Source organism: Chlamydotis macqueenii, chromosome 4 (assembly GCF_036417535.1).
Source record: "Chlamydotis macqueenii isolate bChlMac1 chromosome 4, bChlMac1.mat, whole genome shotgun sequence".
In the NCBI taxonomy this organism is placed as follows: Eukaryota; Metazoa; Chordata; class Aves; order Otidiformes; family Otididae; genus Chlamydotis; species Chlamydotis macqueenii.
This window is the reverse complement of record NC_141559.1, coordinates 36,528,783-36,552,784: the sequence shown is the minus strand read 5'-3', so window position 1 is coordinate 36,552,784 and position 24,002 is coordinate 36,528,783. Positions and strand designations below refer to the sequence as shown.

At 41.3% G+C, this 24,002-nt stretch overlaps 1 protein-coding gene across 8 annotated transcripts in view; it reads right to left on the bottom strand.

The window, feature by feature from the left end:
- Positions 1–24,002, bottom strand: part of TRIM2 (tripartite motif containing 2) — a 90,561-nt gene that overhangs the window by 35,964 nt on the left and 30,595 nt on the right. For 5 of the 8 annotated variants that reach the window (XM_086746110.1, XM_086746111.1, XM_086746109.1 and 2 more), the window contains 2 exons: positions 4,514–4,695; positions 2,111–2,348 (listed from right to left, as the gene is read on the bottom strand). In XM_086746110.1, the coding sequence (XP_086602236.1) occupies positions 2,111–2,348; positions 4,514–4,647 (372 nt within the window). In that variant the 5' untranslated portion in view covers positions 4,648–4,695. Of the gene's footprint in view, positions 1–2,110; positions 2,349–4,513; positions 4,696–9,339; positions 9,422–24,002 lie in introns of those variants that run through there. The other 3 variants (XM_086746108.1, XM_086746113.1, XM_086746116.1) reach the window with 3 other exon arrangements.

Below are 24,002 nucleotides of genomic sequence, written 5' to 3'. Positions count from 1 at the left end.
CATGGCCTGAGGAAGGCTGAGTTACAGGCAGACAGGAGAAAGTATCTGCGCATCAGTTTCTATCTGATCTTAATCAGAGAGGTTTAAATCCAGCATGGCTGGAGAGACTGAAAAAAACCCTAATTTAAACAGAAACTTATTTCCAAGCTAATACAAAGAAAATCTGTTAATATTTAAATGAAATATACTTGATGCATTTTTTTCCCTTGATAATAAAAATACAATGGGTCTGATCCTACCCAAAGCAGTATGTAAAAATTAATGGAGAGAGGATTCAATGCAGAATGATTACTGGTTTGGTGAAGGCATTCTCCTCCTGCTACCACCTCAGTCCTCTCTCACTCCCTGAAGACCCCAGCAAAGCTACTAGCAGCCAGGCACTTGCTCCTTGCCACAGAGTGCCCTCATGCTGTGTACCCATGAAGGCAGCAAAAGGCCATTTTCTCAGTCAGGCCTAAGGTGCCCAGAACCTTGCCCTGCACACCCTGCCCTTCAGCCAGACCCACCTGGCCAACCTCAAGCAGCTCTCCCTAAAGCTTATCTCAGTTTCTCCCATCACAAGGACTAATGTGTGCACTTTAACTTTTAATTTCCTAGCTCCACAAAGCTTTAAATTGGAGTCATCATCAGCCTCTCCCCAACCCTCCCAGATGCTTACTGAAGCAAGAAGGTATCCCCATCACACACTACTCGGCATCCTAAAAGGCATGCTGTGTTTCAGGGCAAGTCAAGTAAGTTTGGTTTAGAAGACTTACAAATCCACCTTTCCCTAGAAAGGAGTTCTCAGAGAGGTATAAGGTGATATTTTTTATTGTAGGCAAACCAGTTTTTTCTAAGCACACCCAAAGAATCATCAGCTGATAATGTAAAATGCAAAACAAGTAACATCTTCATTTTGACTTCTTAATGCATTTCACAATCCTATCACAATTGCTGTATCAGAAAAGAACTATGATTCATTTTAAGGAGAGCCAATAAAATGCAATTAAAAACTAGGAATGTATTAATCAGTAACCACTACACACACATAGGTATAGTACGCATTTAGAAAGTTACAGCAGTTATTCATTAATCAGAGCGTACAGCAAATCAGTTCTACAAGTCCACCTAATTCCAGCAGGTCAGTAAAGGAGAGGGAATGGAGCTGTTCCTCTGTAAGAGTAATCACTACCTATCAGCTGAATTATTCCTGTACCATCAGTATACCTCAACTAAGCATCAAGTAAAACAATCCCCAGAAAGTTGTCTTGAGATACTGGCACATATTTCTTTGCTTGCATAGAAGCACAGCATTCAGTTTGCAACACAGCATTGCTCAGCTTTGCAACGTGGCCTCCTTACATGTTTGCATAAGCCTGTCTATGAGAGAGAAGCTCATATGCCCACCATGAAGCCACACAGGTTAACACTGAAAATTGTGAAGTAAGCAAAGTTAGAGCTGTTCTTGTAATAATCTGGGAAAACTTACTCAGCTGGGGGTACTTGCCAATGAACACACAGAGATGATTTGAGGGAAAGTTGGGCCAAAAAAAATAGGTGGAGGGAAAAAACAAAGCAGTCTCTAAGGACTGACACATGAGATGCACAGAACAGTGCAGACAAACAGAAATTCTCTATTTCAAGCCTGAAGCTTGAAAGTGCTGACCCAAAGCATCCTGAGCTAAAACACCCTTGTATTTGGTTCCACGTTAATACGCTCAACACAGCTTTTGGTACTGCCCCAGTGCAGGCCAGTTAAGCTTACAAGGTCCTTGCCACATACTGCCTAAACAAGCATGCAGGTTCCCATGGCAGTAACTGATTCCACAAAGCAAGAGAGCTATGGAAACCTATCCCAAACAGGCAAAGGCACAAGCCTCAGCACTTGCAGGACAACAATTTTGACCAAATGTGCTAAAAGATAAAATAATATCCTGACTACTTTAAGATGCTCCACTAAAAACATTTGAGTTAAATTTAAGAATCACTTTTTGTTGATATATTATAAAATCAAAGAACTACTGTGATTCCAATTCCCCCACTATCTTTTTAGAACAAAATATCCATGAGAAATCAGACCAGTCGGTACATATCAGTACCTGTACAGATCACAGGAGTTCATCTTACTTACATTTCCATCATGATTGGGGCAGGAGAGCGGTTTGCCCGCAGCAACAGCGGTGACAGTCTCCAAGATGGAGGACTCTTCAATGCTGTTGTCCGGCGTTCGTTGCAGGACATCCATCAGGTTGGTGATAAAGAAGTTGTTCTGGAGTGCAGAAACCCCCTTCTCTGGCAGAATGGACGTCTGGCGGCACACGGGGCAAGAAAGGGTTAAGCTATGGGCTGGAATGTAATTCTGTAAGCACCTATGGGGAAGGGAGGTGGAAGGGGAGAAAGAGCGAGGCAAAGTGTCACCAAAGAGGAAAAAAAGTCCCTTCAGTTTAAGAGCTGGTTTGAAATACTGCTACCTCTATTTATAAAAGGAAAGATGCATCCCCAAGCTTCAGAAGTAAAAGTGGTTATAGGAATTGCTTTTTCTTTAAATCTTTTTTCCTCTGTGAAATGAAAAAAAGGTTCAATAAGCTGACATTATTATAAGAGTTATGTGCCTTTCTTTGAGATATTTGTGCAGAGTGGATCCATGCTTCCAGACATCTACTGCATCCTGCTCACAGGGTAGTAAAAATGATAAACTATCAGATAAAGTTTGGCAGACAAGAAGTTATTGCATCAAGTTATTTGACCCTGTGTCTTTAACCGACTAACTGGTGGTTGACCCTTGTCTTCCTAATAGAAGAATATTCCTCCTTTATTAACTTGTATTTGTGGGTTTAGTGTTTCAGAGCTAAAACCTGGTTCAAATGAAACCAATGGAAACTTTTCCATTTATTTCCATTAGGAAAGTTATTTGGCAGTTAGCCAGAATCAACAGAGCTCTCTTTACTACATAGAGAAGCACGTCCTAGGTTATCACAGTTTATGTTAAGGGGAGTTTTGGAGGAGATCTTTGTTTATTTGTGTTTGATTTGTGTGTAGGGGGAGGTGGTTGGTTTTTTTTTTTTTAAAAACTTAATTTCACAGAATATAAAACCGACACAATAGTACTGTGATCAAAAATATGCAGCAGACTGGCCTAGGTGACAGTTAGTGCCACTTCTGGCCTTGAAAATCAAGTTAACAGCTGCCGGGCATGCAACATCCAACTGCAACTGGCAATTCAGTACAGTCCTGTAAGCACAGGAAGCGTTGCAGAATGCGGTTCTTAAGGTGAGCAGTGCCACACCAAATTCTTCATGAGATGTCAACCAAGACAGTGTGACCTCCCACAGCTACACAGCTCTCATCCACTTCCAAGGGCTTTGCTTGCACCACTCTTCGTCCTCCCTTGGCAGCCCTCCTCCTGACCTCCCAAGTGAGGGCTCCGTGAAAGGAGAGCTTAGGCCTTGCGCATCAGCAGTACACTGGAAGAGTTCTTCCAGCCTCTCTCCATAACCAGATCAGCATAAGAGGATTACAGTGAAAACCAGAAGCTGACCTTAGGATTTACACATGAACTGAAGTCGAGAAACTTAAGACATGGTGGTGAAAATCTTGACATCACTGACTTCAGTGAGAGTTTCCCTGCTGACCTCAGTGAAGTTAAGATTTCCTATTTTTCTACAAAAACCTGTTCATCTGCCACACTCCACAATTTTTCTTGCACTCCGTACAAAATTAGATATGCAGATCACAACTCTAACTAAAAAGTGGAAATCTCCTGAATTAAATGTTCACACAAAATACTATTTATTGAAATTCTCCTGCCATTCAATATACAATCCAAAGAGTTGCACCCCATCATCAGATAAAGAACTCTAACCAATAATTCTTCAGCTAAATTTTCTGCAGATGCTGTATTTTCTCCACCACTTGATGGATAATATAACATTAAAGTATCACTATGTATATTCAATTCATTCAGCTGAATACAACAGAAGGAAGGTTGCTGTTTTATCACATCTCTTTTCAGAGTTTTTCCACTTCAGTCAATCAAGCTGAATATGGTTGACTGAAGCAATAATGAAGACATTTAATCATAGGTTATTAATAATGTATATATCATGTCTAACTCTTGGACATTAAAGGATGGGATAATTACTTGTCTGCTTAGTAAATTAACAAAGAAAGGTTTTTATTGTTTCTAATTATAAACTAATCAGTGTAAATTTGAGGCCATTAATTTGAGGTCCAAATTCTGACTGCCATCACCTTTCACACTGCTGTAACTGTATTCATTAGTTTCACTGGATTTATTTTTTATTTACTCTTGCATAAAGGGAATGTATTCCAAATATTCCACCGCTCTCTCTTCTTCCTGCCTGCCACAAATAACAGTGTTTTTCTACATCTCTGCCTCTCCAGCCTTCCTAGACTTCATCATGCCTTAACATGACCCTTCCAAATAAAAAGTCCACATCCACTAAAGGGTGCATTGTTCTGTGCTTGTTGCACGACACAAATACTTAGTTGCCAGCAAGAGGAAAGGACTTACCTCTCACAGAAAGTGTGCAGGCAGGGAAGTACTTTGGGGTTCTTGTAACGGTCCAGGCATATGCTACAAATCAGAAACTGTTTGTCAATCTGACGGACCACGGGACTTGGGATGTTGGAGCCTTCACTGGCCATCCTAGACCACTGACATATGGGTCCTGTTCCCTTCTACCCTGCACACTGCTGGAGTAGGATGAGGAAAAGAAGAAAAGAAGAAAAATGGCTTATAAACTCCATGAAATAAAAAATTCAACAACTAATTCAGTCATGTTTCATCCTTATGCAGGAAGTCATGTTTCCATATAAAAGCAAAACAGTGAAGAATTAAACTTCTAAAACAGTTTATCACTTATCAGAGCCTGGGCAACAGTCAGCCAAGTCCACAACACCACACACCACCTCTGTCCGAGCAGGCATCCTGGAAAGGCACATTTCCTCTGTACTGAAAGAGTTACAGGGCTGTCTGGTTTTAAAGAAATCCCACAACAAAAATGTTCTTGCACCAGTTGGTTCAGCCAGTGCTAACAAACAGAGGATTTCTTACATCTACAGCACCGCTGGCAAAATGCTTAACCTGGAACTGCACCAGCCACTCAAACAGCTGCATCACAGGCAGAGTTTGAAAATGGTTCACCTAACAATTTTTCCCTTATCAGTGCTGGTGTTGCCAAAGACATGGTAGGTTTGGATTCCAGAAAAACCCCAAGAAGGAACCTCCAGAACCAGCCAGCCCTTAGGAAGGGAGTGCTCAAATTCTGCATCTGTAACAGGGTAGAGATAGGTAAAGTGAAAATCCTCACAATAAAAGAAACTGAGCAAAGAGGCAACTGATAGCTGCTGACAATCAGCAAAGGTAGGGTGAAGGATATGTGAAGCACATCCAAATAATAAATGCAAGAAAAATGGCATTCTAGGCAGGAAGAGTAGTAAGAATCACGTTTCTAGGACTGACGACTCCTCATAACCCTGGTATATAAAGCATGAAATAAAAGGGTAAGAAAGAAGTCTACTGACAGAATTAAAATTGCAGGTTAAAGGAATCCAAGCAAGCTTGGAACACCTCCTATCCTGAAACAGGGCACAGGGAGAGAAAAACTACTTTTCAGCTGGAGGTACAGATTATAGCCAACAGAATTTGTACGTGGAAAGTGAAGAGAGGGGAGGAGAAGGAAGGAAGCATCCGCAGAGAAAAGTAAACTGCCTAACAGTTTAGGAAAACCTGACAAACAGAGGCCCTGGCAGGGTGGCCCAGCAGGAACTCCTCTCTCCACCAGCGTTCCTAAGGGGCTGGAGCGCTGGCAGGCGCAGGCTCGCTCGCCGGGGAGCCAACTGAAGCGTGTCTGTCCCAGAACTGTTAGCCAGCATCCACAGCGGAACAAGGGCTCCTCTTCCGCAAGAGCAGCAAGCCCAGCCGGGCTCCTTCACGGCAGGTACACTCCTCAAGTAGGAACTTCTTCCCTAAACATATTCTATCCCAGTTTTCAGTCATCCATTTCAGACAATTTGATATTTGACTTCAGGGCAGTTCAGGTGTTCCCAGACAGAAATAACAAGCCCTCTGCCTCGGTGCTGATTGCACTCATTCAAGGGCCACTCAATTCCACAACGATTTGCATGACCCGTGTCATCGGCAGCGTGACACCAGATCATCTTCCTGTACGGAACGCACAGCACACTGGGCGGGCAGAGCTGAACTCACACTGTTCTTCCTGAGCTGTGTATTTAGCTGTACAGGTAAGGTTTACTTACTACATTGAGCAAGTGGCTGTCTCTAGGATAACGACAGTGATTGTGGCACATGCTGTACTGACTTCCCTGATAACAGGTTCCTGGGGAATCACCTTTGTGCTAGCAAGTACAACAGCATAAAGTCATTCACAATTACAATACCCAACAGCAGTAACTGACATGTAATTCCATGCACAAAACTTAATGGCGGGCCATTTTGTTTCCTCTTTTCCCAAGAAAGGGGAATCTGCAAGGTTAAAAATTGCTATCATGCATGTAAAATACAATGTTTGTTCATGAGCCAAAAATGCATGATTTCAGAATTGATCATTTGTTTCACTTTTTTCATTTATTTCCCCATAGTAAGATAAAATGTGAATATTACATAAATACAAATTAATTTCACCTATTTAAATGCCATAAACCACACACAGAAACATTAGGAGATCAATTAGGAACCCATGTTACTTTTTAAAAGCTTGAATTTAAAACGGGATTACAAGAAGTGGAACGAAAATATCCAGCTTTCACAAATGGGAGTAGAAATATCAAATATGAATTAATGTATTTATGCAATCGGCAGTATAACATGTGGATCTTCAGTGATGTGTTTCAAAAGAGAATTCAGTTCACCATTGTTGCAGCTGTGTTTGCCTCTCACTCTTCCCACCCAAAAGTTAGGGGCGAGGACCCAAACAAAACAGGGAAGATAATCGGAAGCAGGAAGACTTCTTATCAAAAGCAGAGTTTCCAAACTGGACACCAATACATTACAAACCACACAATTTTTTTTTTATCATAGACTAAGCACAGACTATTAAAAAAAAACCCCTGTACTTAAGATATATAAGAACAGGTCTCCAGTGACTGCTGTCTGTCATTTAACAGAAGAAAGCTCTCTAGCAATCAGGCATTTTCTGTAATGTCATCTTTCTGCCATCAAGTACAGCTACACTAGCAAATAGTGTTTATACAAGGAAAACTCCTGCTGCCTGAAAAATTTCATAGTGGTTTCATTTGATCTTCATCTTAGTCTTTCACATTACCCCAATCTCATTGCAAAATCAGGTGATTCTTACACATCACACATGTGATTTCATACACAAAGCTTATGCCAGCCACTTTAATTCTCAAATGTTCATGCTTTAAGCTTTGCCAGTGAAAGAAACCATTAACAATTCAGAAACAAGTGCTTTTAATATTTGATATTTTGTCTGGAATACAGCAGGCCGTGATTGTCATTTATCCCCTGTGCTCATATAAACCAGGTTTAAAACATGCACCTGAAAATACGATTTCATCAGTACATTTCAAGCTTTGGCCACTATCTGGTACAACAACTTCTTACACAAGTGGTTAATTTAAAAAAGTTTTTTGAGTATGGCATTTCCATTATTCTGCAGCCTCCCTGAGCCAACTCCACCTTTGATGCAATTTTGACGAATGTGATGTAGCTATGAGGAGGATGGTTTTGCCTACGGAGTCAATGAAAGCAATAAAAGACTATGAGGAAAAGCTGGAGATTTTAAACAGTGTTTTTGAATTTTGTCAAAGACAGGATTTGTTCTGATTTACTGCAGTGCTCACAGCTGTTCCTCAAAACAGCAACATGAGTTTCAGATGTATTAGCAGTTGGAGATTTCGCAAAGTACCACTATTTTTACAACAAAAACATTCTTTTTTGTAGTAGTATCTTCTGAGCTCAGAAACTGTGAGAGCACTTTTTGAAGGTTCATTCTGTCTCATAATCTAATAAAGAGCAGCTGAAGCATGAGCTTTGAAAATAAGCCTGAGAATCACTTCTCCATATGTTTAGATCTCATAATTTAAACATGCAAAGTCTAAACATGTTTAGACCTCAAATTTAAACATTGCACCAAATGACAGGAAACCCCACCCATTTATCTATAAGAAGCACACACTGGAAACCCAGTTCAGGTTTGCTAAATCAAGTGCAGAAAAGGGTTCCAAATTGCATCTCCTTTGTCCCTTCTTTGAGGCTTAAGGGTTCTTATCTTTCCAGCCACCCTAAAAGTAACACTGTTCTTTTTTCTTTTGCTTGGAGATACGACTATCATTTTTCATTCAAAATGCACTATACAGCAAAGAAAGTAGAAAACAATGGCTCTCTAAGCTAGTGGAAAGCCTTGCCCTGCTATGCCTGCATGCCTTCAGGAACAAAAGTCAGGGTGCAGCCCCACCCATATGAAAAGAACTTCCTATAGCATTAGAAAAGGAAAAAAAGGGGAAAAAAAAAGTTAGGGTACAGCAAATAACAGCTCCAGCAGAGTTGTTTCAGATATAGAGCCATGTAATACGAAAGTGCACCCTTTCTACAGGTATCTTCAAATGAGCTCTGGAATTCTTCAACAGTTACCGAATTCTGTATTATAGTTTCAGTGGCCTGGCCAAGAAAAAGACATTGGGATGACTTAGTCTGCTCAGTTCCCAGGATTTATTCCTAAAAGAGAAGAATTCTCTGTTGCTGATATACTGCTATCACCGAACTCCACCCAGACAGAGCTGCAAGGAGCCTGAAAGTACAGCCTGAGGAGAACAAAATTGCTCACAGCTTGTTCATCCTCTTCTTATCAATGGTATTCACAACCCAGAGGGTCTATTCATGTATTATGAATGAACAGGTTTCCAAGGGCAACATTTCCAAAGGAACGGTTAGGCCTTGAGAGCGGTAAGAAAGGGTGGGGAACCTCAGTAACGTTGCCTCAAGGACTGGGGAAGCTGGGGTTTAAAAGTCCTTAAAACAGATACATCACCTGTCCACAGTCTTTAGGAATAAAGAACAGATACAAGCCATTTCTAGCAGCAGCCCCAAAATTAGCCGATACACAACACACTGAGCAAATTAATAATCATAACCGCCACACAGTCCACTTGTGTAAAAGGCTTGATAAGCTAAATTTGCATTCCTTCTTCTCCCACTCTTGTAATCAGCGTGGTGCCTTGTTTAAAACACAGCACCCCTCTTCATTCTTACAGCATGCAGAAGCACAAGGAACGATCAGAGGCCAAAACAGAAGGAGTAACCCAGCAGCAGCCACCAGGAATAACACTGAGCAAACTTGAGCATTTTAGACCTACCCATCTTTGTAGAAAAAGAGCTTAATCAGTGCGGTGCTGAGGATAAAATCCTTGCAGGGACGGAGCAGTTCCGCAGTAATCCAAACGAACAAACCATCATCTGTTAATATTTCAAGCGTCACGCGTAAAACTGTTCAAGAATCCCTATCACAGCACAGTCATTATTAGATGCACAACAGATTGTGTGCTGTAAGGAATGATGCTCCATTCCACGAAGAGGACAGGTGGAAAGAAAAATGGAAGAACAAGAGGAGGCCCAGTGAAGTCGTCGTGAATTTTTTTTTTTCCCCCGGGTCATTTACAAGTGGGAGACCCCTTCAGGATTCAAACCAATCAATCTTTATTTAGCACATCTTTTTCTCACTCAGCCTGTGTAGAAAGACTGCAGCAAACGGTGCAAGGGATTGTGGGATAGGGATGCAGCAGAGAGCTGCAACCAGATTCGCTGGGTTATTTTTTTTCCTCCCTACTCAGCAATCAGCTGTTTCGAGGCTCCGCGCAGGGCCATTGAATTTGGTCACCAGAATGTTATTACAGGATTAGCAGGCGGAGACAGCTACCACTGTGCATCTGGCATGTCAATGCAGCTAAGGAAGACGTATGCAAATATTACTCACAAATTGGAAAAAAAAGGATTTAACTCCGAAGGGGAGAGTAAATATTATGTAACATCCATTACCAGGACAGTTGCCACAGATAAAACGAAAGCACTTTCATTTATAAAGGAGATAAAGCTTAACACTTAATGATCCCGCTCTGATTTTTCCAGGATTCAGTCTTTTTTCGACATAATTCTCCCCTGCTCCATCTTTCAGCACCAACAAAAGACCCCACAAATGCTCTTTGTCTCTCCAGATGTTTAAAGCAGAAGCAAAGAACCCCTTCAGAAAGCTGTGCCACTGACACACAAACCAGCACCAGTTTCTTCTACTACAGAGCTGCATATTTGACCTGACTCAGACTCACGTTAAATATTTAAGGCAGCAATTAGTAAACACACAGTTAATGAACGCAAGAATCAAAGCTAACAGTCTGTTCAACTTCTGTACAAACCCTGATGCAAAGCTGTATTCTCTTAGTTAATCTATTTACTTGGTTAAAACAATTTAAAATTACAAATCAATTCAGATTTTACTAGGCTATTACCGAAGGAAACAAAGAAATTTGGTCTCTGGTATTTTTCAGCTATGCAAAGAAGGCTGTTAAAAAGATGCTGGTGAATACACAGACAATACTGAAGTAAAGCAACATAGAATTAGCTTTGTCTTCCAGTATAACAGCTGGTGGTTTTTGCAGACAAGGTAGTATTTGCATCTCTAAATACAGTGAATCTTTTCTTTTGAAAAAGCAAATCACATGCAAGTATTTCAGCTAACTGAGGCTAACAAAGCTTCCCACAAATAAAAGAACACAAAGGTCCATTTGCACCAAGAAGAAAAAATGTGGGGTTTAAATACTGTCTGTGCTACTCTGACTTAATCAGGACAGATACAGTTATTTTAGAAGTTTAACATGTTGTCCTAAGCTCCTTATGCACAGTTTCCAGAATGTAATATTTATTCCATTCTTGGACTGATGAGGTACATAGTATTAATAATCATTTAGCATGACTGAAATGTAATCTAAATTCCTGTTAAAAAATGTGGATTCTGCGTACATCATGCATACTTTCCACCTGGCAATAATTTAGCCAGATTTGTTTTATGCACCAGGAAGATCCAGCCTGGTTTCCCTGGGTAATGCCCACCGGACGAAAGCATGTTGTAATCCAGTTTATAACCTGAAATGAAACATCAGGCAGCATGTGTGCAAGTGCGTTAGGATTTTGGGTGCTTGTGCCAAAATACTGCTCTGATTCCCTCAACACATGCTGAATTCTGTCAAAAAGAGAGAACAAGGTATGTTTTGGTTTAGCTCCAATATTCAGCAGGTCAGATGAAGAAGGCATCTGCACAGCAGGATTCACAGTTTAAAAAAAAAGGCCAGAGATTTCAATCATATTTTTGGAGGAGTGTTTTTTTATGTTTGGTTGGGTTTTTTTTGTTTTCCTTTTAAACTGTCTCAAGAATCCCCATTGCAAAGAGCAAGCAGCATATTTCACTCCCACAACAGGGAGATTCAAGGCCTTTTATTTCTGCCACTAGAACAAAAAGGCACTCAAAAACTGAGAGAGAAAATTCAGGAGTGCCACCCCCAGAACTGAGGTGGAAGACTATCAGACAGAAGCATGCAGACATCACTTAACTGCCTGCTTTTCCATGCTCATGTCAAGCATCAAATTTACGTACACTAAAACAGAATGACAAGTATTGCTCAAATTACTGTTTCAATTTATGGTCAATAGTAAGGACTAAACACCCCTTGAATCAGAACCAATCCCATAAAGTACTTTTCAGCCAAGGGAGACGGCAGGAGTCACAGCTGCAGCCACTCTCACAGGGATCTACACCTCCAAAGGAGATACTGCTTCCAAGTGCAGGTCTCATAATTAACTCTGAGAAGCTGCCTGCTGACACTGACCTGATATTCTGTAAATAATCCTACTTCTTCAACAAAACAAAAATGTAGTATTGTGGGAAGGAAAATGAGACAAAAGTTCTAGCATTTCCCTTGAGATTTTTGTTCTTACATGTCAAATGTTGATGTGTGGGTTTATTCTCCCTAGTGAAGAGGAAATGGATTCGCAGCTCAGTGAACAGCCTTGCACTTTACCCCCTTAGCAGTCACTACTAGCCAGTTTCAAATACGTTTATTGTATGTGTGTGTCCTTTCAGATGGAAGACGGGAGTGGGGGTTGTTGCTATGTGCTTGGTTTTGTGGTCTTGTTTGGTTTGCATTTGTCTGTTTGTTTGTTTGTTTTAAAAAAAGAACAGGCTACTTTCCCTCAGAAATTTGCTGCACTCATCATTGATGCTGACTTATCAGTAAAGTAAGTTCTGGAGAAGAAAATACATAGCACATGCCGTCTTCATAGTGCCATGGAAGAGTGGTTTAGCACCTGTTATCATCCCCTGTAGTCGCCATGGTTTTGGTCTCTTCCCTGTTCCAAACAAAACCTGAATTCATATTCTTAGGGAGCCCATAAATACTAAGTTACCAAAAAACCCCACAGGCAATTTACAGACCATAGGCAGATATTGGTATATCCTTCCCTAACGTTAAGTTAGTCATCCAGACACTCCAGGTTAAGATCAATGGTCTGCCCTGAAGCCTATACTATAAATTGACTGAAGGGAGACTAGTCTAACTCAGCCTGCTGTACAACAGATATTTTAAGGTCAGCAGAAGAAAAATAAGTTAATGGGTTAGCCCAAACTAAACGGCCAACTAATAGAGTCCTGGCAATTAAGACTGACTGGAAAATAAGAGGTGGGAGGGACCAGAAATCGATTACCCAAAGCTGACATGCTAGGACTGAGGACTATTTGGAAACACAAATACGGAAGAGGATGGGCTGTACAGCCATTACCCAGCTCCACATCCTTAATTTTACCCTGGTGCCAGGAAAGCAAGTGGAGTGAAACAACCAGGCTCTGTCATTGTGCGACCATGTCCACACTGGGAATCAAAGGGCCTTAGTCATCCTTATGAGATAGCGGTGGTGGAGGCACCTTTACCTTTCCCCACTGCAGCTGTGCACCCATGCAGGCCCAACTTCTCCAGTGCAAGTACAACTTCCAGCCCTGACCCCACATTCTCCAATAACCCAGCCTGCAGCTCACATGGGCTGGGAAGAGCCACAGCTTCCTCCCACTGTGGGCTTGTAGCTAGAGGGCACGTCTGCCCCGAAAGGAGCTCTGCTAGGTCCTGGTTCCTCCCCACCAGCCACAGCCTAGAGCCATAATCACTCCCCCATCTTGTGATCCAGTGGAGCAGATGCTTTTTCCCAAAGCTTGTGACCCAACACATGGCTTGTCATAGCCTGGGAGGCAAAGAACTTGAAAAGTTTGCCTGGGATGTAATGCTGGGCTGCTGGAGACCTTCCCAGCCCCTCCCAGCACCCATTCTCCTATGCCTCGGCCACCTTATTCTGTTTCCTTCTACCTTCTGCTTATGCCTAGTTTAGCTTGCCAAGGCTGCAGCTTTTGTAGCACAACTGCAGCCAGGCTGGCACAGCCTGGCCTCCCTGCTCAGCCAGCCCAAGCTTGGCTGATGTGACTGCACTCCCTGCTTGTCTCCAGCACTGATGTTGCAAGTCAGGCAGCACCAAACACAAACTGCTTTTCTCCTCTCTGTGTTATTCTTTCACTTTCCCCTTCTGGTTATTTGCCATTGAGGTGGCAGGACCAGGCATTACGGTCACCAGAAGCAAGCTCTGTTTTCTGGCATATCTTCTGCACAGCAATGGGCTCACCTTCAGGACCACTGTCAGATGTTGATGTCATTAATTAGGTTTCTTTTAAAAGCTTTCAACTGCTGAAAGCACAGGACTAACAGGAATAGAAGCCACCGTTATAAACTGAAGCCTTGCTTAACAGTTTTACATGTTTAATGCTTTGTTGCTTTTTCCTCCTTCCTTTCCTCAGTCTGTAGTCAAAGATTGTAAGAGAACACCTGAAATACATGTGTGGGCCTCTTAAGACATCAACGTACTAATGCTTTATACTCCGATTTGTAGAGGAGGTAAGGGTTATGTCTGGCATCTAATACCCCCTTTTTTGTCTCCTGCTCCCCACAACTTCTGCCTCCCTCTGCAGTACACCTTCTCCACCACCCTTTTGTGGTGCAACAGTCCTACTTCCAACCACACAGACCCCATCTTGAAACTGTCCTGTCCTTGGACAGAGAGGGGATGTTCTGGTGGATGCCCTGCACACACTGAGGGACAAGACTGGCAGGTTAGAGCTCGTGTGATCATATAGTCACCACTCAACTGAGATATGATCCCTACTTCAGGGCAGGCTGTCTGAGGTTTTCAGGACCTCATTTTGGGTCAGGGCCTTGCACAGTAAGTTCCAGCACATTTGGAGGACGCTGGATTTACTGCACATGCAAGGACAATTTGAGTGCTTGCAGTGGAAGTCCAGAAATCCCCAACAGAATGTTCTCACAAAAATTTCAGAGAGAAAGGGTAGGAAATGAGGGGAAAAGGGCATGCTGAGGGAAATGATAGGATTAAACTGTCACGTATCAGGTTAAATGACAGCCTCAGAGCTATCATTTAGAGCCCTTTCCATGTTTAATAAAATGTCATATTCCCAGGTGAGCTATTAAAGAAAAAAATATCCGCAGTGAGGTAGGTCCAAGTAATTTATTTCAGGGTCTAGATGGTGTGCAGGCCTAAGTAAAAGGATTTTAAAGTGTACAGTTGCCATCCAAAGCAGTGACTCAGAGCATCTATGCTGAAAAAACCCTACCCTGATTAACTGCTTGGTGTCGTTAACATCCCCCTTACAATTGCACATTTTTTACTCTGTAGGCCTACTTATTCTGTTAACACTGACAGATGTCTGTTCAGCCTTTACAGGTACACAGGCTCAAATAAAACCAAGCTGAACTGACAAATAATTAAAACTGCACATCAAATCACTGCTGCTTCCATAAACATCTGCTCTGAAATGCTACTTGAAATAAAAGTGCTCTATGGAGACTCCATACTAATCACCGTTCACCCCTCCAGGCACAGGATAACAGGCAATACAGACTGAAAAGCAGGATGTTGAGCAGGAATCCGTTTGGAAAGAGGTCCCTGGCCTTTTCTACACACTGTTAGATATAAGGAACATTGAAAAATGCTCTAGGCATTTTCTTCAGAGTTGCTGAACCATGGCAAGAAATGTAAAAGCAAGTCGCAAATACTCTCCGCTGTTGGCACCAAGCTGTGTGGTGAAAGCTGAACTGCTCACACACCATCCCCTCCACTCCCTCCTGAGACACTCCTCTGGATCTGCCCCACGCTGTATCTCCCCTCCATCTTACAGTTCTGCAACTCTCCCTTTAGGAGGGGTGAAACACATCAGGTGCTAGAGCTTAGTGATATATTCCCTGTTGACCACTGCAAAGTAAAGTTCCTCTGCTTCTGTTTCCATTTACTTCTGTAGGATTTTGTGGAACTAGCACAAAGTTCAAATCAGCAAGGGAGAAGGCAGCACCCACAATCACCACATGCCATGTCCTTCTTCACAAAATTAACTTAAGAGACTGCCAGTCCTTCTGAATTTTTTTCTTGCAACGTTCAAGATCCCACTTCCCAGCAGACACAGCATATGGAAAATAAACTGGGAGAAAAAAAAAAACATAGGTGCTTCAGAGCAAGAAACAGCAGATGGAATCTAAGTGTTAAAAAAGCAAACAATGGAGGCAAAAAGCGAAGGAATTCACGCTGTCGTAGTACGCAGCACATAGCAGATAGGGTGCCTGAGCAGGTAAGGCTTCTACCAAAAACACATCTTGGGAGGGGGACTAAGAAGAAGGGGTAAGGAAGAGCCCCTGTCCAGCCTGTAAGCAGGCTGAGTTCAGGCTCCCACCCTCTGCAGCACTTACATTGTTTAAAAGACGAAATATTGGTTGCTGCACCTCCATATTTACCTTAGCTTTTGTATAGTACCCACCTCATTTTCTTGCCCAGAGCCCAGCAGCGATGTTACCTTCTACGTCTGCTAAGTCTTCTTCTGAACTGAAATGTCTTTCAAAAACACAGCGATATGTCTAAATATTTATATCGTCCTTGGGTTTAGAGAAAACCTTGCTCCAGCGCTAAGTGGCAGGCAGAGGTTTACCCAGGCAGGCTCTGTATCTTGGCAGAAATGCAACACTGAACTTTCACAGCAAGTAGGTAAACACGTAGCTGCATACAGCAGGTAGTCTGGCAGCACCAGCAATACTGAGAAACAATGTCAGAACAACCTTGGCAAGAGGAGCTCTGTGGGTTTTTACAATGGTTATAAGGCACAAGAGCTGAACCACCCAAACAACAGTAACGAAAAGCCACCTACAGCTCCTGTGGGGAGCTCCCAACACAGAAAGCCTGAGGGTGCCGGCTGCGACACTGCGTCTTCCTCCTCAGCGCTCACAGGGTCACTCCACTTCACTTCGTGGCAGTCAGCTCCAGCACTTCAAAACTTGGAAACACCCAATGGCTGAACTTCACCCAGTAAACACGTCTTTCCAGTCCTTCAGCAAGGACGCTCAGTTTGCTGATTGCATGCCAGCGCTCCTATTTAAAGAACTGTTGTTATGGGAAAAGGCTGAAACCTTTCTACAGCACAGACAAGTGCTCCCTGTCTCTTGTGCCTTATCTGCAGAAATGCATCAGTTCCCAGTATGTGTTTCCACAGCGGAGTTTCACTACAGCCACAGTAAGATGTGGTTATCTGACCATACATACCCCTGAGCGGGCTGGATCTCCAGATAGTCCTAGTCTGGCTCAGCCCAGGTTTTCCTCAGGCATTTTCCTTGAGGTACAAGATTTTATACCTGACACAAGCCACAAGGAGCAGCACTAGTAAAAGATGTCCATGGTTATCCTTCATCTCCAAAAATAACTCTCCTAAGATTTCTTAGACATCTCTTCCAGGTTCTCATGACGCAGGGTGGGTTCAAGCTAGATGCCCAAGGTTCCCACAGAGGCAGTGCCAGGCTGCTTGTAAGCAAATGCCCAGCACTGATGTAGGCCAGACTTCTGCAAAAATTACATTCTCAGAAGACCCTCCTGCACGAATATCAGTCTTTTTAACTGACATCACAATTTATGAAGCAACCGCTAGGAAAGTAGAACCACACATGTGACACAATTTTAAGACTCTCCCAAGCTGAACTGGGATACACAGTACATTCATGTCTATATGAAAACACATGCATTTTACTTTACCAGTAAACCGGTACATTTTTAAGTACGTGAAAAGTGAATGCAGCTTTTTGTTTCTGTTTTTTTTTAATTAAAAAAAAAACTTGGAAAGCCACACTGGTATTAGGACAGCTAAGAATAATATTGTCTTAAATCAGCCACATTATCATTTGGATTGTGATAGCACCTGGAAATCTCTTCGAAGTACCAAAATCCCACTGTGATAGCACCAGCTACACAAAAGACAGATCCTGTGCAAACATACGTCACCCATTTCTTAACACCTCACACAATTCAACTATTGCCATTTAACCGTATCTGTGACACCAAGTACCTTTCTACAACTATAAAATAAGTTTTCACAGCAAGTCATTAATTTGGAGAAGGGCTATTTTTGTAAAGAAAGAGGTGCAAGGTAGTAGCTTATATTGCCCAAATCTTTTACAGCCAGAGAACAGGAGCAGATCTTAGCATCCTCTTCCTTTTGCAAACTCTCTGAGCAGATATAAGAACTGCCTGACACTTCAGAAGTAGTCCTTGCAGTGACTGTGCCAAGATGTGCCATGCTTTTCCTGATACAGGTTATACATAGTAAATGACAAAACCCGTTAGAGGTGTATGCAAAGTAACCAGCTCTAAACACTGCTGTTAAAAGTAATTGAGAAATCCTAGTGGAAAACCAGTTATGAATAGGACATACAGACTCTGTGCTATCTCAGGGAGTGAACTTCTTCTCTAACTCCGATATCACAGTGAGAGGCTGTTAGGATGTATCTCAAATAAATGCTTTTGGAAGCCTGATGAAACAGAAATTACTAGGTTTTTAGTAGGTGGAGGATGTACGCTGAGTGAAATTTTATTCACAATTTATATCTATTGCTTTTTACTCTTCCTTTGTATTGGCCACAGATGAGAAACCTCTTTTAAGGATACTAGTAATGTGCTGGATACTCCTTCATCCTGTGAGCTGTGAAACCCATTGCCCCAGGACACTACAGTTGTTAATATTTTAAAGGCATTCCAGAAGAGAAGGGCAAATTCACAGTGGATAAATTGATTAAAGATTTTAAAATACAAAGACACTATCTCTACAAGCAGAACTGGAAGCACAAGTCATTGAAGATGAAAGAGGATTCCGGAGAGTGCCATAATATGTCTGATCTATTCTCATGCCCTTCTGTAGGCATCCAGTGTCAGCCACCATCCAAATTATAGGGCTAGGCTAAATTTACTTTTGATTTTCACCTAAGCAAACCTTCAAAATACTCAATGTAAACATCATAGGAGCTGTCAGAGTAGCCACTCCCTTTTGGCATAGCTAATGGCCAATAATTGCTCCACAGGGGTGTTTTTATCACTTTGCAGAGCCCTGCCATTTAGGGATGTCAGGTGAAATTAATCCATCAGACAGCTGCCTTAATACACTACTGTTGCATGAAGAACGCCACTCAGCACCACACAGTACCTTCAGCACATACACCCATTTCTAAGTCATACAAACAAGACACACAACAACAGACTAGTCACCACTCTGAGCAAAGAACTCTTTCATACTAAATACAATATTAAACTAGCATTTCTCCCCATATTTGCACATTTGTATTTTCATACTAGTCAGAGTTAAGTAGCTCAGAATAATCCAGCCACTGCTCCTTCCTTGCTCATTCAACTCCTGAGTGCTTCACAAAACACACTGGTAGATCCCATACACCTTCAAGCTCACAAATAACCAAGTTCTACTAAACTTTGACATACAAAGAGGCAGGCACAGTATAAATCTTTACAGAGACTTGCACTTTTTCTTTGAGCCATCACTCCGCACATGACAATTTTTCAAATTACAAGTTCAATGAAGGGACATCCTCAAACCCAGCATTCAACATCATAAAAAAAAAAAAAAAAAAACAACAGAAAAAGAGGGAATTGTCACTCTACGTTTCCAGAATTGAAAGAAAAAAATAATCAGGAACAGAAGCTCATGGCAGCACAGAACAAATAGCTTTACAGGACAAAAGAACAGAAAGTCACCCAGAAATAAACTGATCATACACATGTTTAGACAGACTAATAACACTAAGACAAATAAATCCATACTGGATTAAGGGCAGGGAGATGGCTGAACATTCATCTCATGCATTTAAAACTTGATCAAAAGTAATTGCATCCACTCCAGTCTTTACATCTCTTTCACAGAGGGCATCCACCCTGGCATAAAGACTGAAGATCACCATCTACCTAATTAATTGCTCTTAAAATGCATCCAAGACTGAAAATATTCAGAAGGTCTTAAAGTGAGAGAGAATGAATAATACTTTTACACATGAGCAAAAATGCTGACCATGAAAAGCAGAGTTGTCCAGAGGCCTTCCAGGGGAACATTCAGGGTATACATGATTACATTTTTAAGTCATTCGCCTTCTCCTAGTAGCAGGACGTATTCTTAGAAGTTATTACAGCCTAGATTTAATACCTAACAGTCAAGCATCATAGCCATTCAGGCAGCAGCTTGTTTGTAAACTATTGTAGCAGTCCAGTACAGGATATATTTTGATGCTTGTGTTAATGGGATCACCATGTAATGTAGGAAGTGCCAGAATACATGCTGCTAACATTTTTCACATATCTATGATTAGTCTCCTCCTTAATTTAGCTGTGCCTTTTTTTTAACCCTACTGCAACTAACTAGCAGCGAGATGGATGGAGCCAGCCAACATCTACCTGCCACACTATCTGTTCAGCACCTCAAGAACTATATTCCAATTGCTATTTCAATTCTTCCTTTTGAATGGGATTTGCTTTTGAGTTATTGCTCTAAAGCCCAGCTGGCAAGTGGGAAGGCTGCCTAGCTGCCAACAGACTTCTCAGCTGACTAGATCCTTGGCTGTCCCCACACAGTACATTAGAGTGACATGTGACATCATTTATTTAACTTCATGCTATTCCAAACTGCTATTCCTGTGATCAAACTAAATTACTGACTTCCTGCTAAATTCACCTTTTGAAATAAGCAGCGCCAAATCCAAATATAGCCAACCACCCCAATTATTAGAAGAAATGACATGCAATGCCAAGATACGTCTACAGACTCTGTGACAGAAAATGTCTAGAGAGCCTATGGTAGAAAGCAAAGACAAATGTCTTTAATGTTACAATTTATACAAAGAATATTTAGTTATATAAACCACATAAATAAAACCTGGTCTTTATAAAAATAAAACAATTCAGAAAGTTTGCCATGAATTGCCGTTTTCATCTCTCCAAAGGTCAGCCTGAGTTTTGTTCAGTGCGAGACGGACTTTATTCCAGTTGATCAAAAATAAAGAGAGAGATAAAGAAATCTTGCATAATTTATCACAAAACAGGAATTCTTCAAAATCGCATTTGCTAAGTGTTTGCAACCAAGCAGCTCTTTCCATTAGAGGCACACCTCAACATAAACCTTACAGCACAGCAAGGGACTGTCCATGTCACTTAACAAATACAAGAGCAGGCCCAACTCTAACAGAAGCAGCAAGTGTGTCTTAAAAAGTAACCTTTCAAAACTGGAGGTATGGAGGCAAAGGCTATTTATGTGAATGCTAAGCCCTGTTCTTTTCCCTGCAGTATTTTAGAAACCTCCAGACAATGATTATTTCCTTTCCAACATTTATTGCTTTCAATAAATTTGGATTTTGTTTCAGAGTCTTTTTTTTTTTTTTTAACAGCCCATGTCACACGTTTCACATGATTAGCTCTCGCTCCTCCTATTTTTTTTTAACTCACAAACATCAGTAATAACATAACCACAACCTGCAGTCTCCGGAAATAGCACATCTAATTTTGGTTGAAGGTGTCAGCCAACTGTAGGATCTGCAATAGTGGATTTCAATCTGACAGTCACTGGACTTCTTTCAGTCCCTGAAAGTTGACTAAAAAAAAGCAAGTTCATACATGTTACCTTGCAAAATGCGGACAGCCAAAATTCCACAAGAAAATTTTTAGGGCTCAAAAAAAAAAAAAAAGAAAAGGTGGAAAAACACTGTGTTGGAGTTGTAGGCCCATATGTAGATTCTTTGGAATGAATGGCTCTCTGTAATACAGAATACTGCATTGTCCTTAAAACAGCTATTTAAATCCGAAGAGCTATTCCCTTCTATAATGCAACTGTATTAAGGATCACTCTTTATAAGCTGAATTTATTATTTGGAGTAATATATATGTTTGCTGCTGTGTATAAACAAATAAACTAGCTACACTTGTATCCTCAGGCACATTTAAACTGATGAGACAATATGCTTGACAACTGATCAAATCCAGTTCTTTTACATGTGGCTCAAGAATTTATCCTAACCTTCCATACACTGTGGCTTTATTTTCATATAAATAGTTCATGTGTCTAGACACAATATTACATGTTTCTGCAAAACTGTGTACGTTTAATACTTTATGCAGATGACTAAATTGCAGCTCCACTACAGTAATGCACAACACTTTGTTCTCTGCATTAAAACACCCAAAACCTTTTCAGTTCATTTAATTCCTCAGTTTTCCTCAAAGGAATCAGGAGCATCCCTATGTTTATGTAAGCTGTCCAAATCCTAGTTTTGTTATGAATTAATGAAATACCATTATCAGACAAAGACAGGCCCAGCATGTTTTCATGATGGCCTCAAGCACCAATTATCTGGGATTTTCCAGTAAACAACCTGACCTTCAAGCTAAAATTAGGATTGTCAGAGAAAGAATACTATCACAGGCTGGGGAAATCCCACAGCAGCACTGTCATCTTTGTCCAGGTAAGGTCCAATTTTCCAAACACTGTGTATGCTGCTGGACTTTGAATTCAGACAGCACTCGTGTGTGTTGTCAGGCCACGACCAGTGCTTGTCTCAAACCTAACCTCAAACCCAAGATTTCACTGAACTCCTATGTTCCATAGTTAGTACACAGAAAATAACTTCCATGAAAAAGATGAATGTTTAGGACCCCCAAAAAAGGCATTAAACATATATAGCATCATAGAATAGCTTGGGTTGGAAGGGACCTTTAAAGGTCATATAGTCCAACCCCCCTGCAAGAAGCAGGGACATCTCCAACCAGATCAGGTTGCTCAGAGCCTCATCCAACCTGGCCTTGAACGTTTTCAGGGATGGGGCATCCACCACCTTTCTGGGCAACCTGTGCCAGTGTTTCACCACCCTCATTGTAAAAAAAAAAAAATTCCTTATATCAAGTCTGAATCTACCTCCTGCTATTTTAAAACCATTACCCCTTGCCCTGTCACAACATGCCCTGCTAAGGAGTTTTTTCCTATCTTTCCTGTAGGTCCCCTTTAGGTACTGGAAGGCCACTATAAGGTCCCCCCGGAGCCTCCTCCAGGCTGAACAGCCCCAACTCTCTCAGCCTGTCCTCCTAGGAGAGGTGCTCCGGCCCTCTGATCACCTTCGTGGCCTCCTCTGGACTCACTCTAACAGGTCCATGTCCTTCTTATGTTGGACAGCTCTGGAACTCTATATACTTCTGGTTTTTGTTTTGTATCTAGCATGATATATTTGCTGTCTCCCTTTACGAATTACACAAAGAAACCAAAAGATTTTTTCCCAGTTGGCTGTAATAAATGTTTCTATGATTTTATTTTTTCCCCTCTTCCCAGAAACCCTATAATCAAATCTAGAATTGGTTCTGTCATAAAACCTACTTCATGCTTCCTTCTGGCCCTTAAGTAGCATATGTTAGTGGTGCTCCTTGAAGCAACAAAGAGGCTCTGTTTAGCCTTCTCCCTGAGAAAAGGCCATGGTGTATTAAAGGTGTGCCAAAGCCATTTCTCATGAACAAGGATGAATCTCAAGGACTGAAATCAGCCCTAAATGAAGAAAACCCCAAGCTGTTCTTTATAGCAAAACTGTGGGCACTGCAGGTCACAGATTAGACCAGGGAGCTTCTTCACAATTCAAGTTTGTCAAATGCTTTGTTGAGAAGTTTGAGGAAAATTTTGGTTTATGGTAAGCAGTTCCGGATGAGGGCCAAAGCACAGAAGCCTTAGTTAATTCTGTCAGCAGCCAACAGAATTATTCCTCTCAAAAACCCCTGTGGAAACAGGGACTAACCTTCTCTTTCTGCTGGCTTTGTTGCAGTCCGAAGACCAGACACAGTAACTTCCTGATACCTTCTCTCTGGAATTACTCCAGGCTTTAGGTATCATGAGTCCATCTTCCAGAAAATTATGGGACTAGCTTTCAAATAAACAAATTTATATAGATTTTAACAAACCAAAGCTTTTAATATGTTTTTCAAGCCCTACAGTTTATATTCCCAAGTTTATTCCAAATATTCACATTGTCTGGAAGCTCTAATTAGTGTTGCTAGTCAATTTAATTTCAGTTCTCACACAAGCAGCAATGTGGAATTTTAAGAAAAAAAAAAAACTTCTGATGATTAAATGACAATAGTTGGCCACAGAACTGTTATGCAGGTAATAAATCCATTGCCCTGAAGGACAAAAATTCCAAGGCTGGAACAGACAGTAGCTTTTCTTATGCCACATCTTTATCTAAGAAATATTTATTTATCTATTGTACTTTCACGCTATTTTCTTATTTGTCCTAATATAAATGAACATTTATGTAATTGTTTTGGCCTAAGGAATCCTCAAGGTCATGGTGTTTTTTGTCTTATTCTTGGTATATCACCTGGTACATTATTATTGTAATCCCCTGCTCTTACTTAAACTTATCACTCTGCCTAGACTGCATTTTGAAAATAGTAAAACAAAATAAAAGGGGGGAAATCAGCCAACATAGGTAATCTACGGAGAGCTACGCATCAGGTAATGGCTCACGTTACTCCACAAAAGCCCAACATTAATGCCAACTGCCAACTTCAAAAAACTGAACACCTG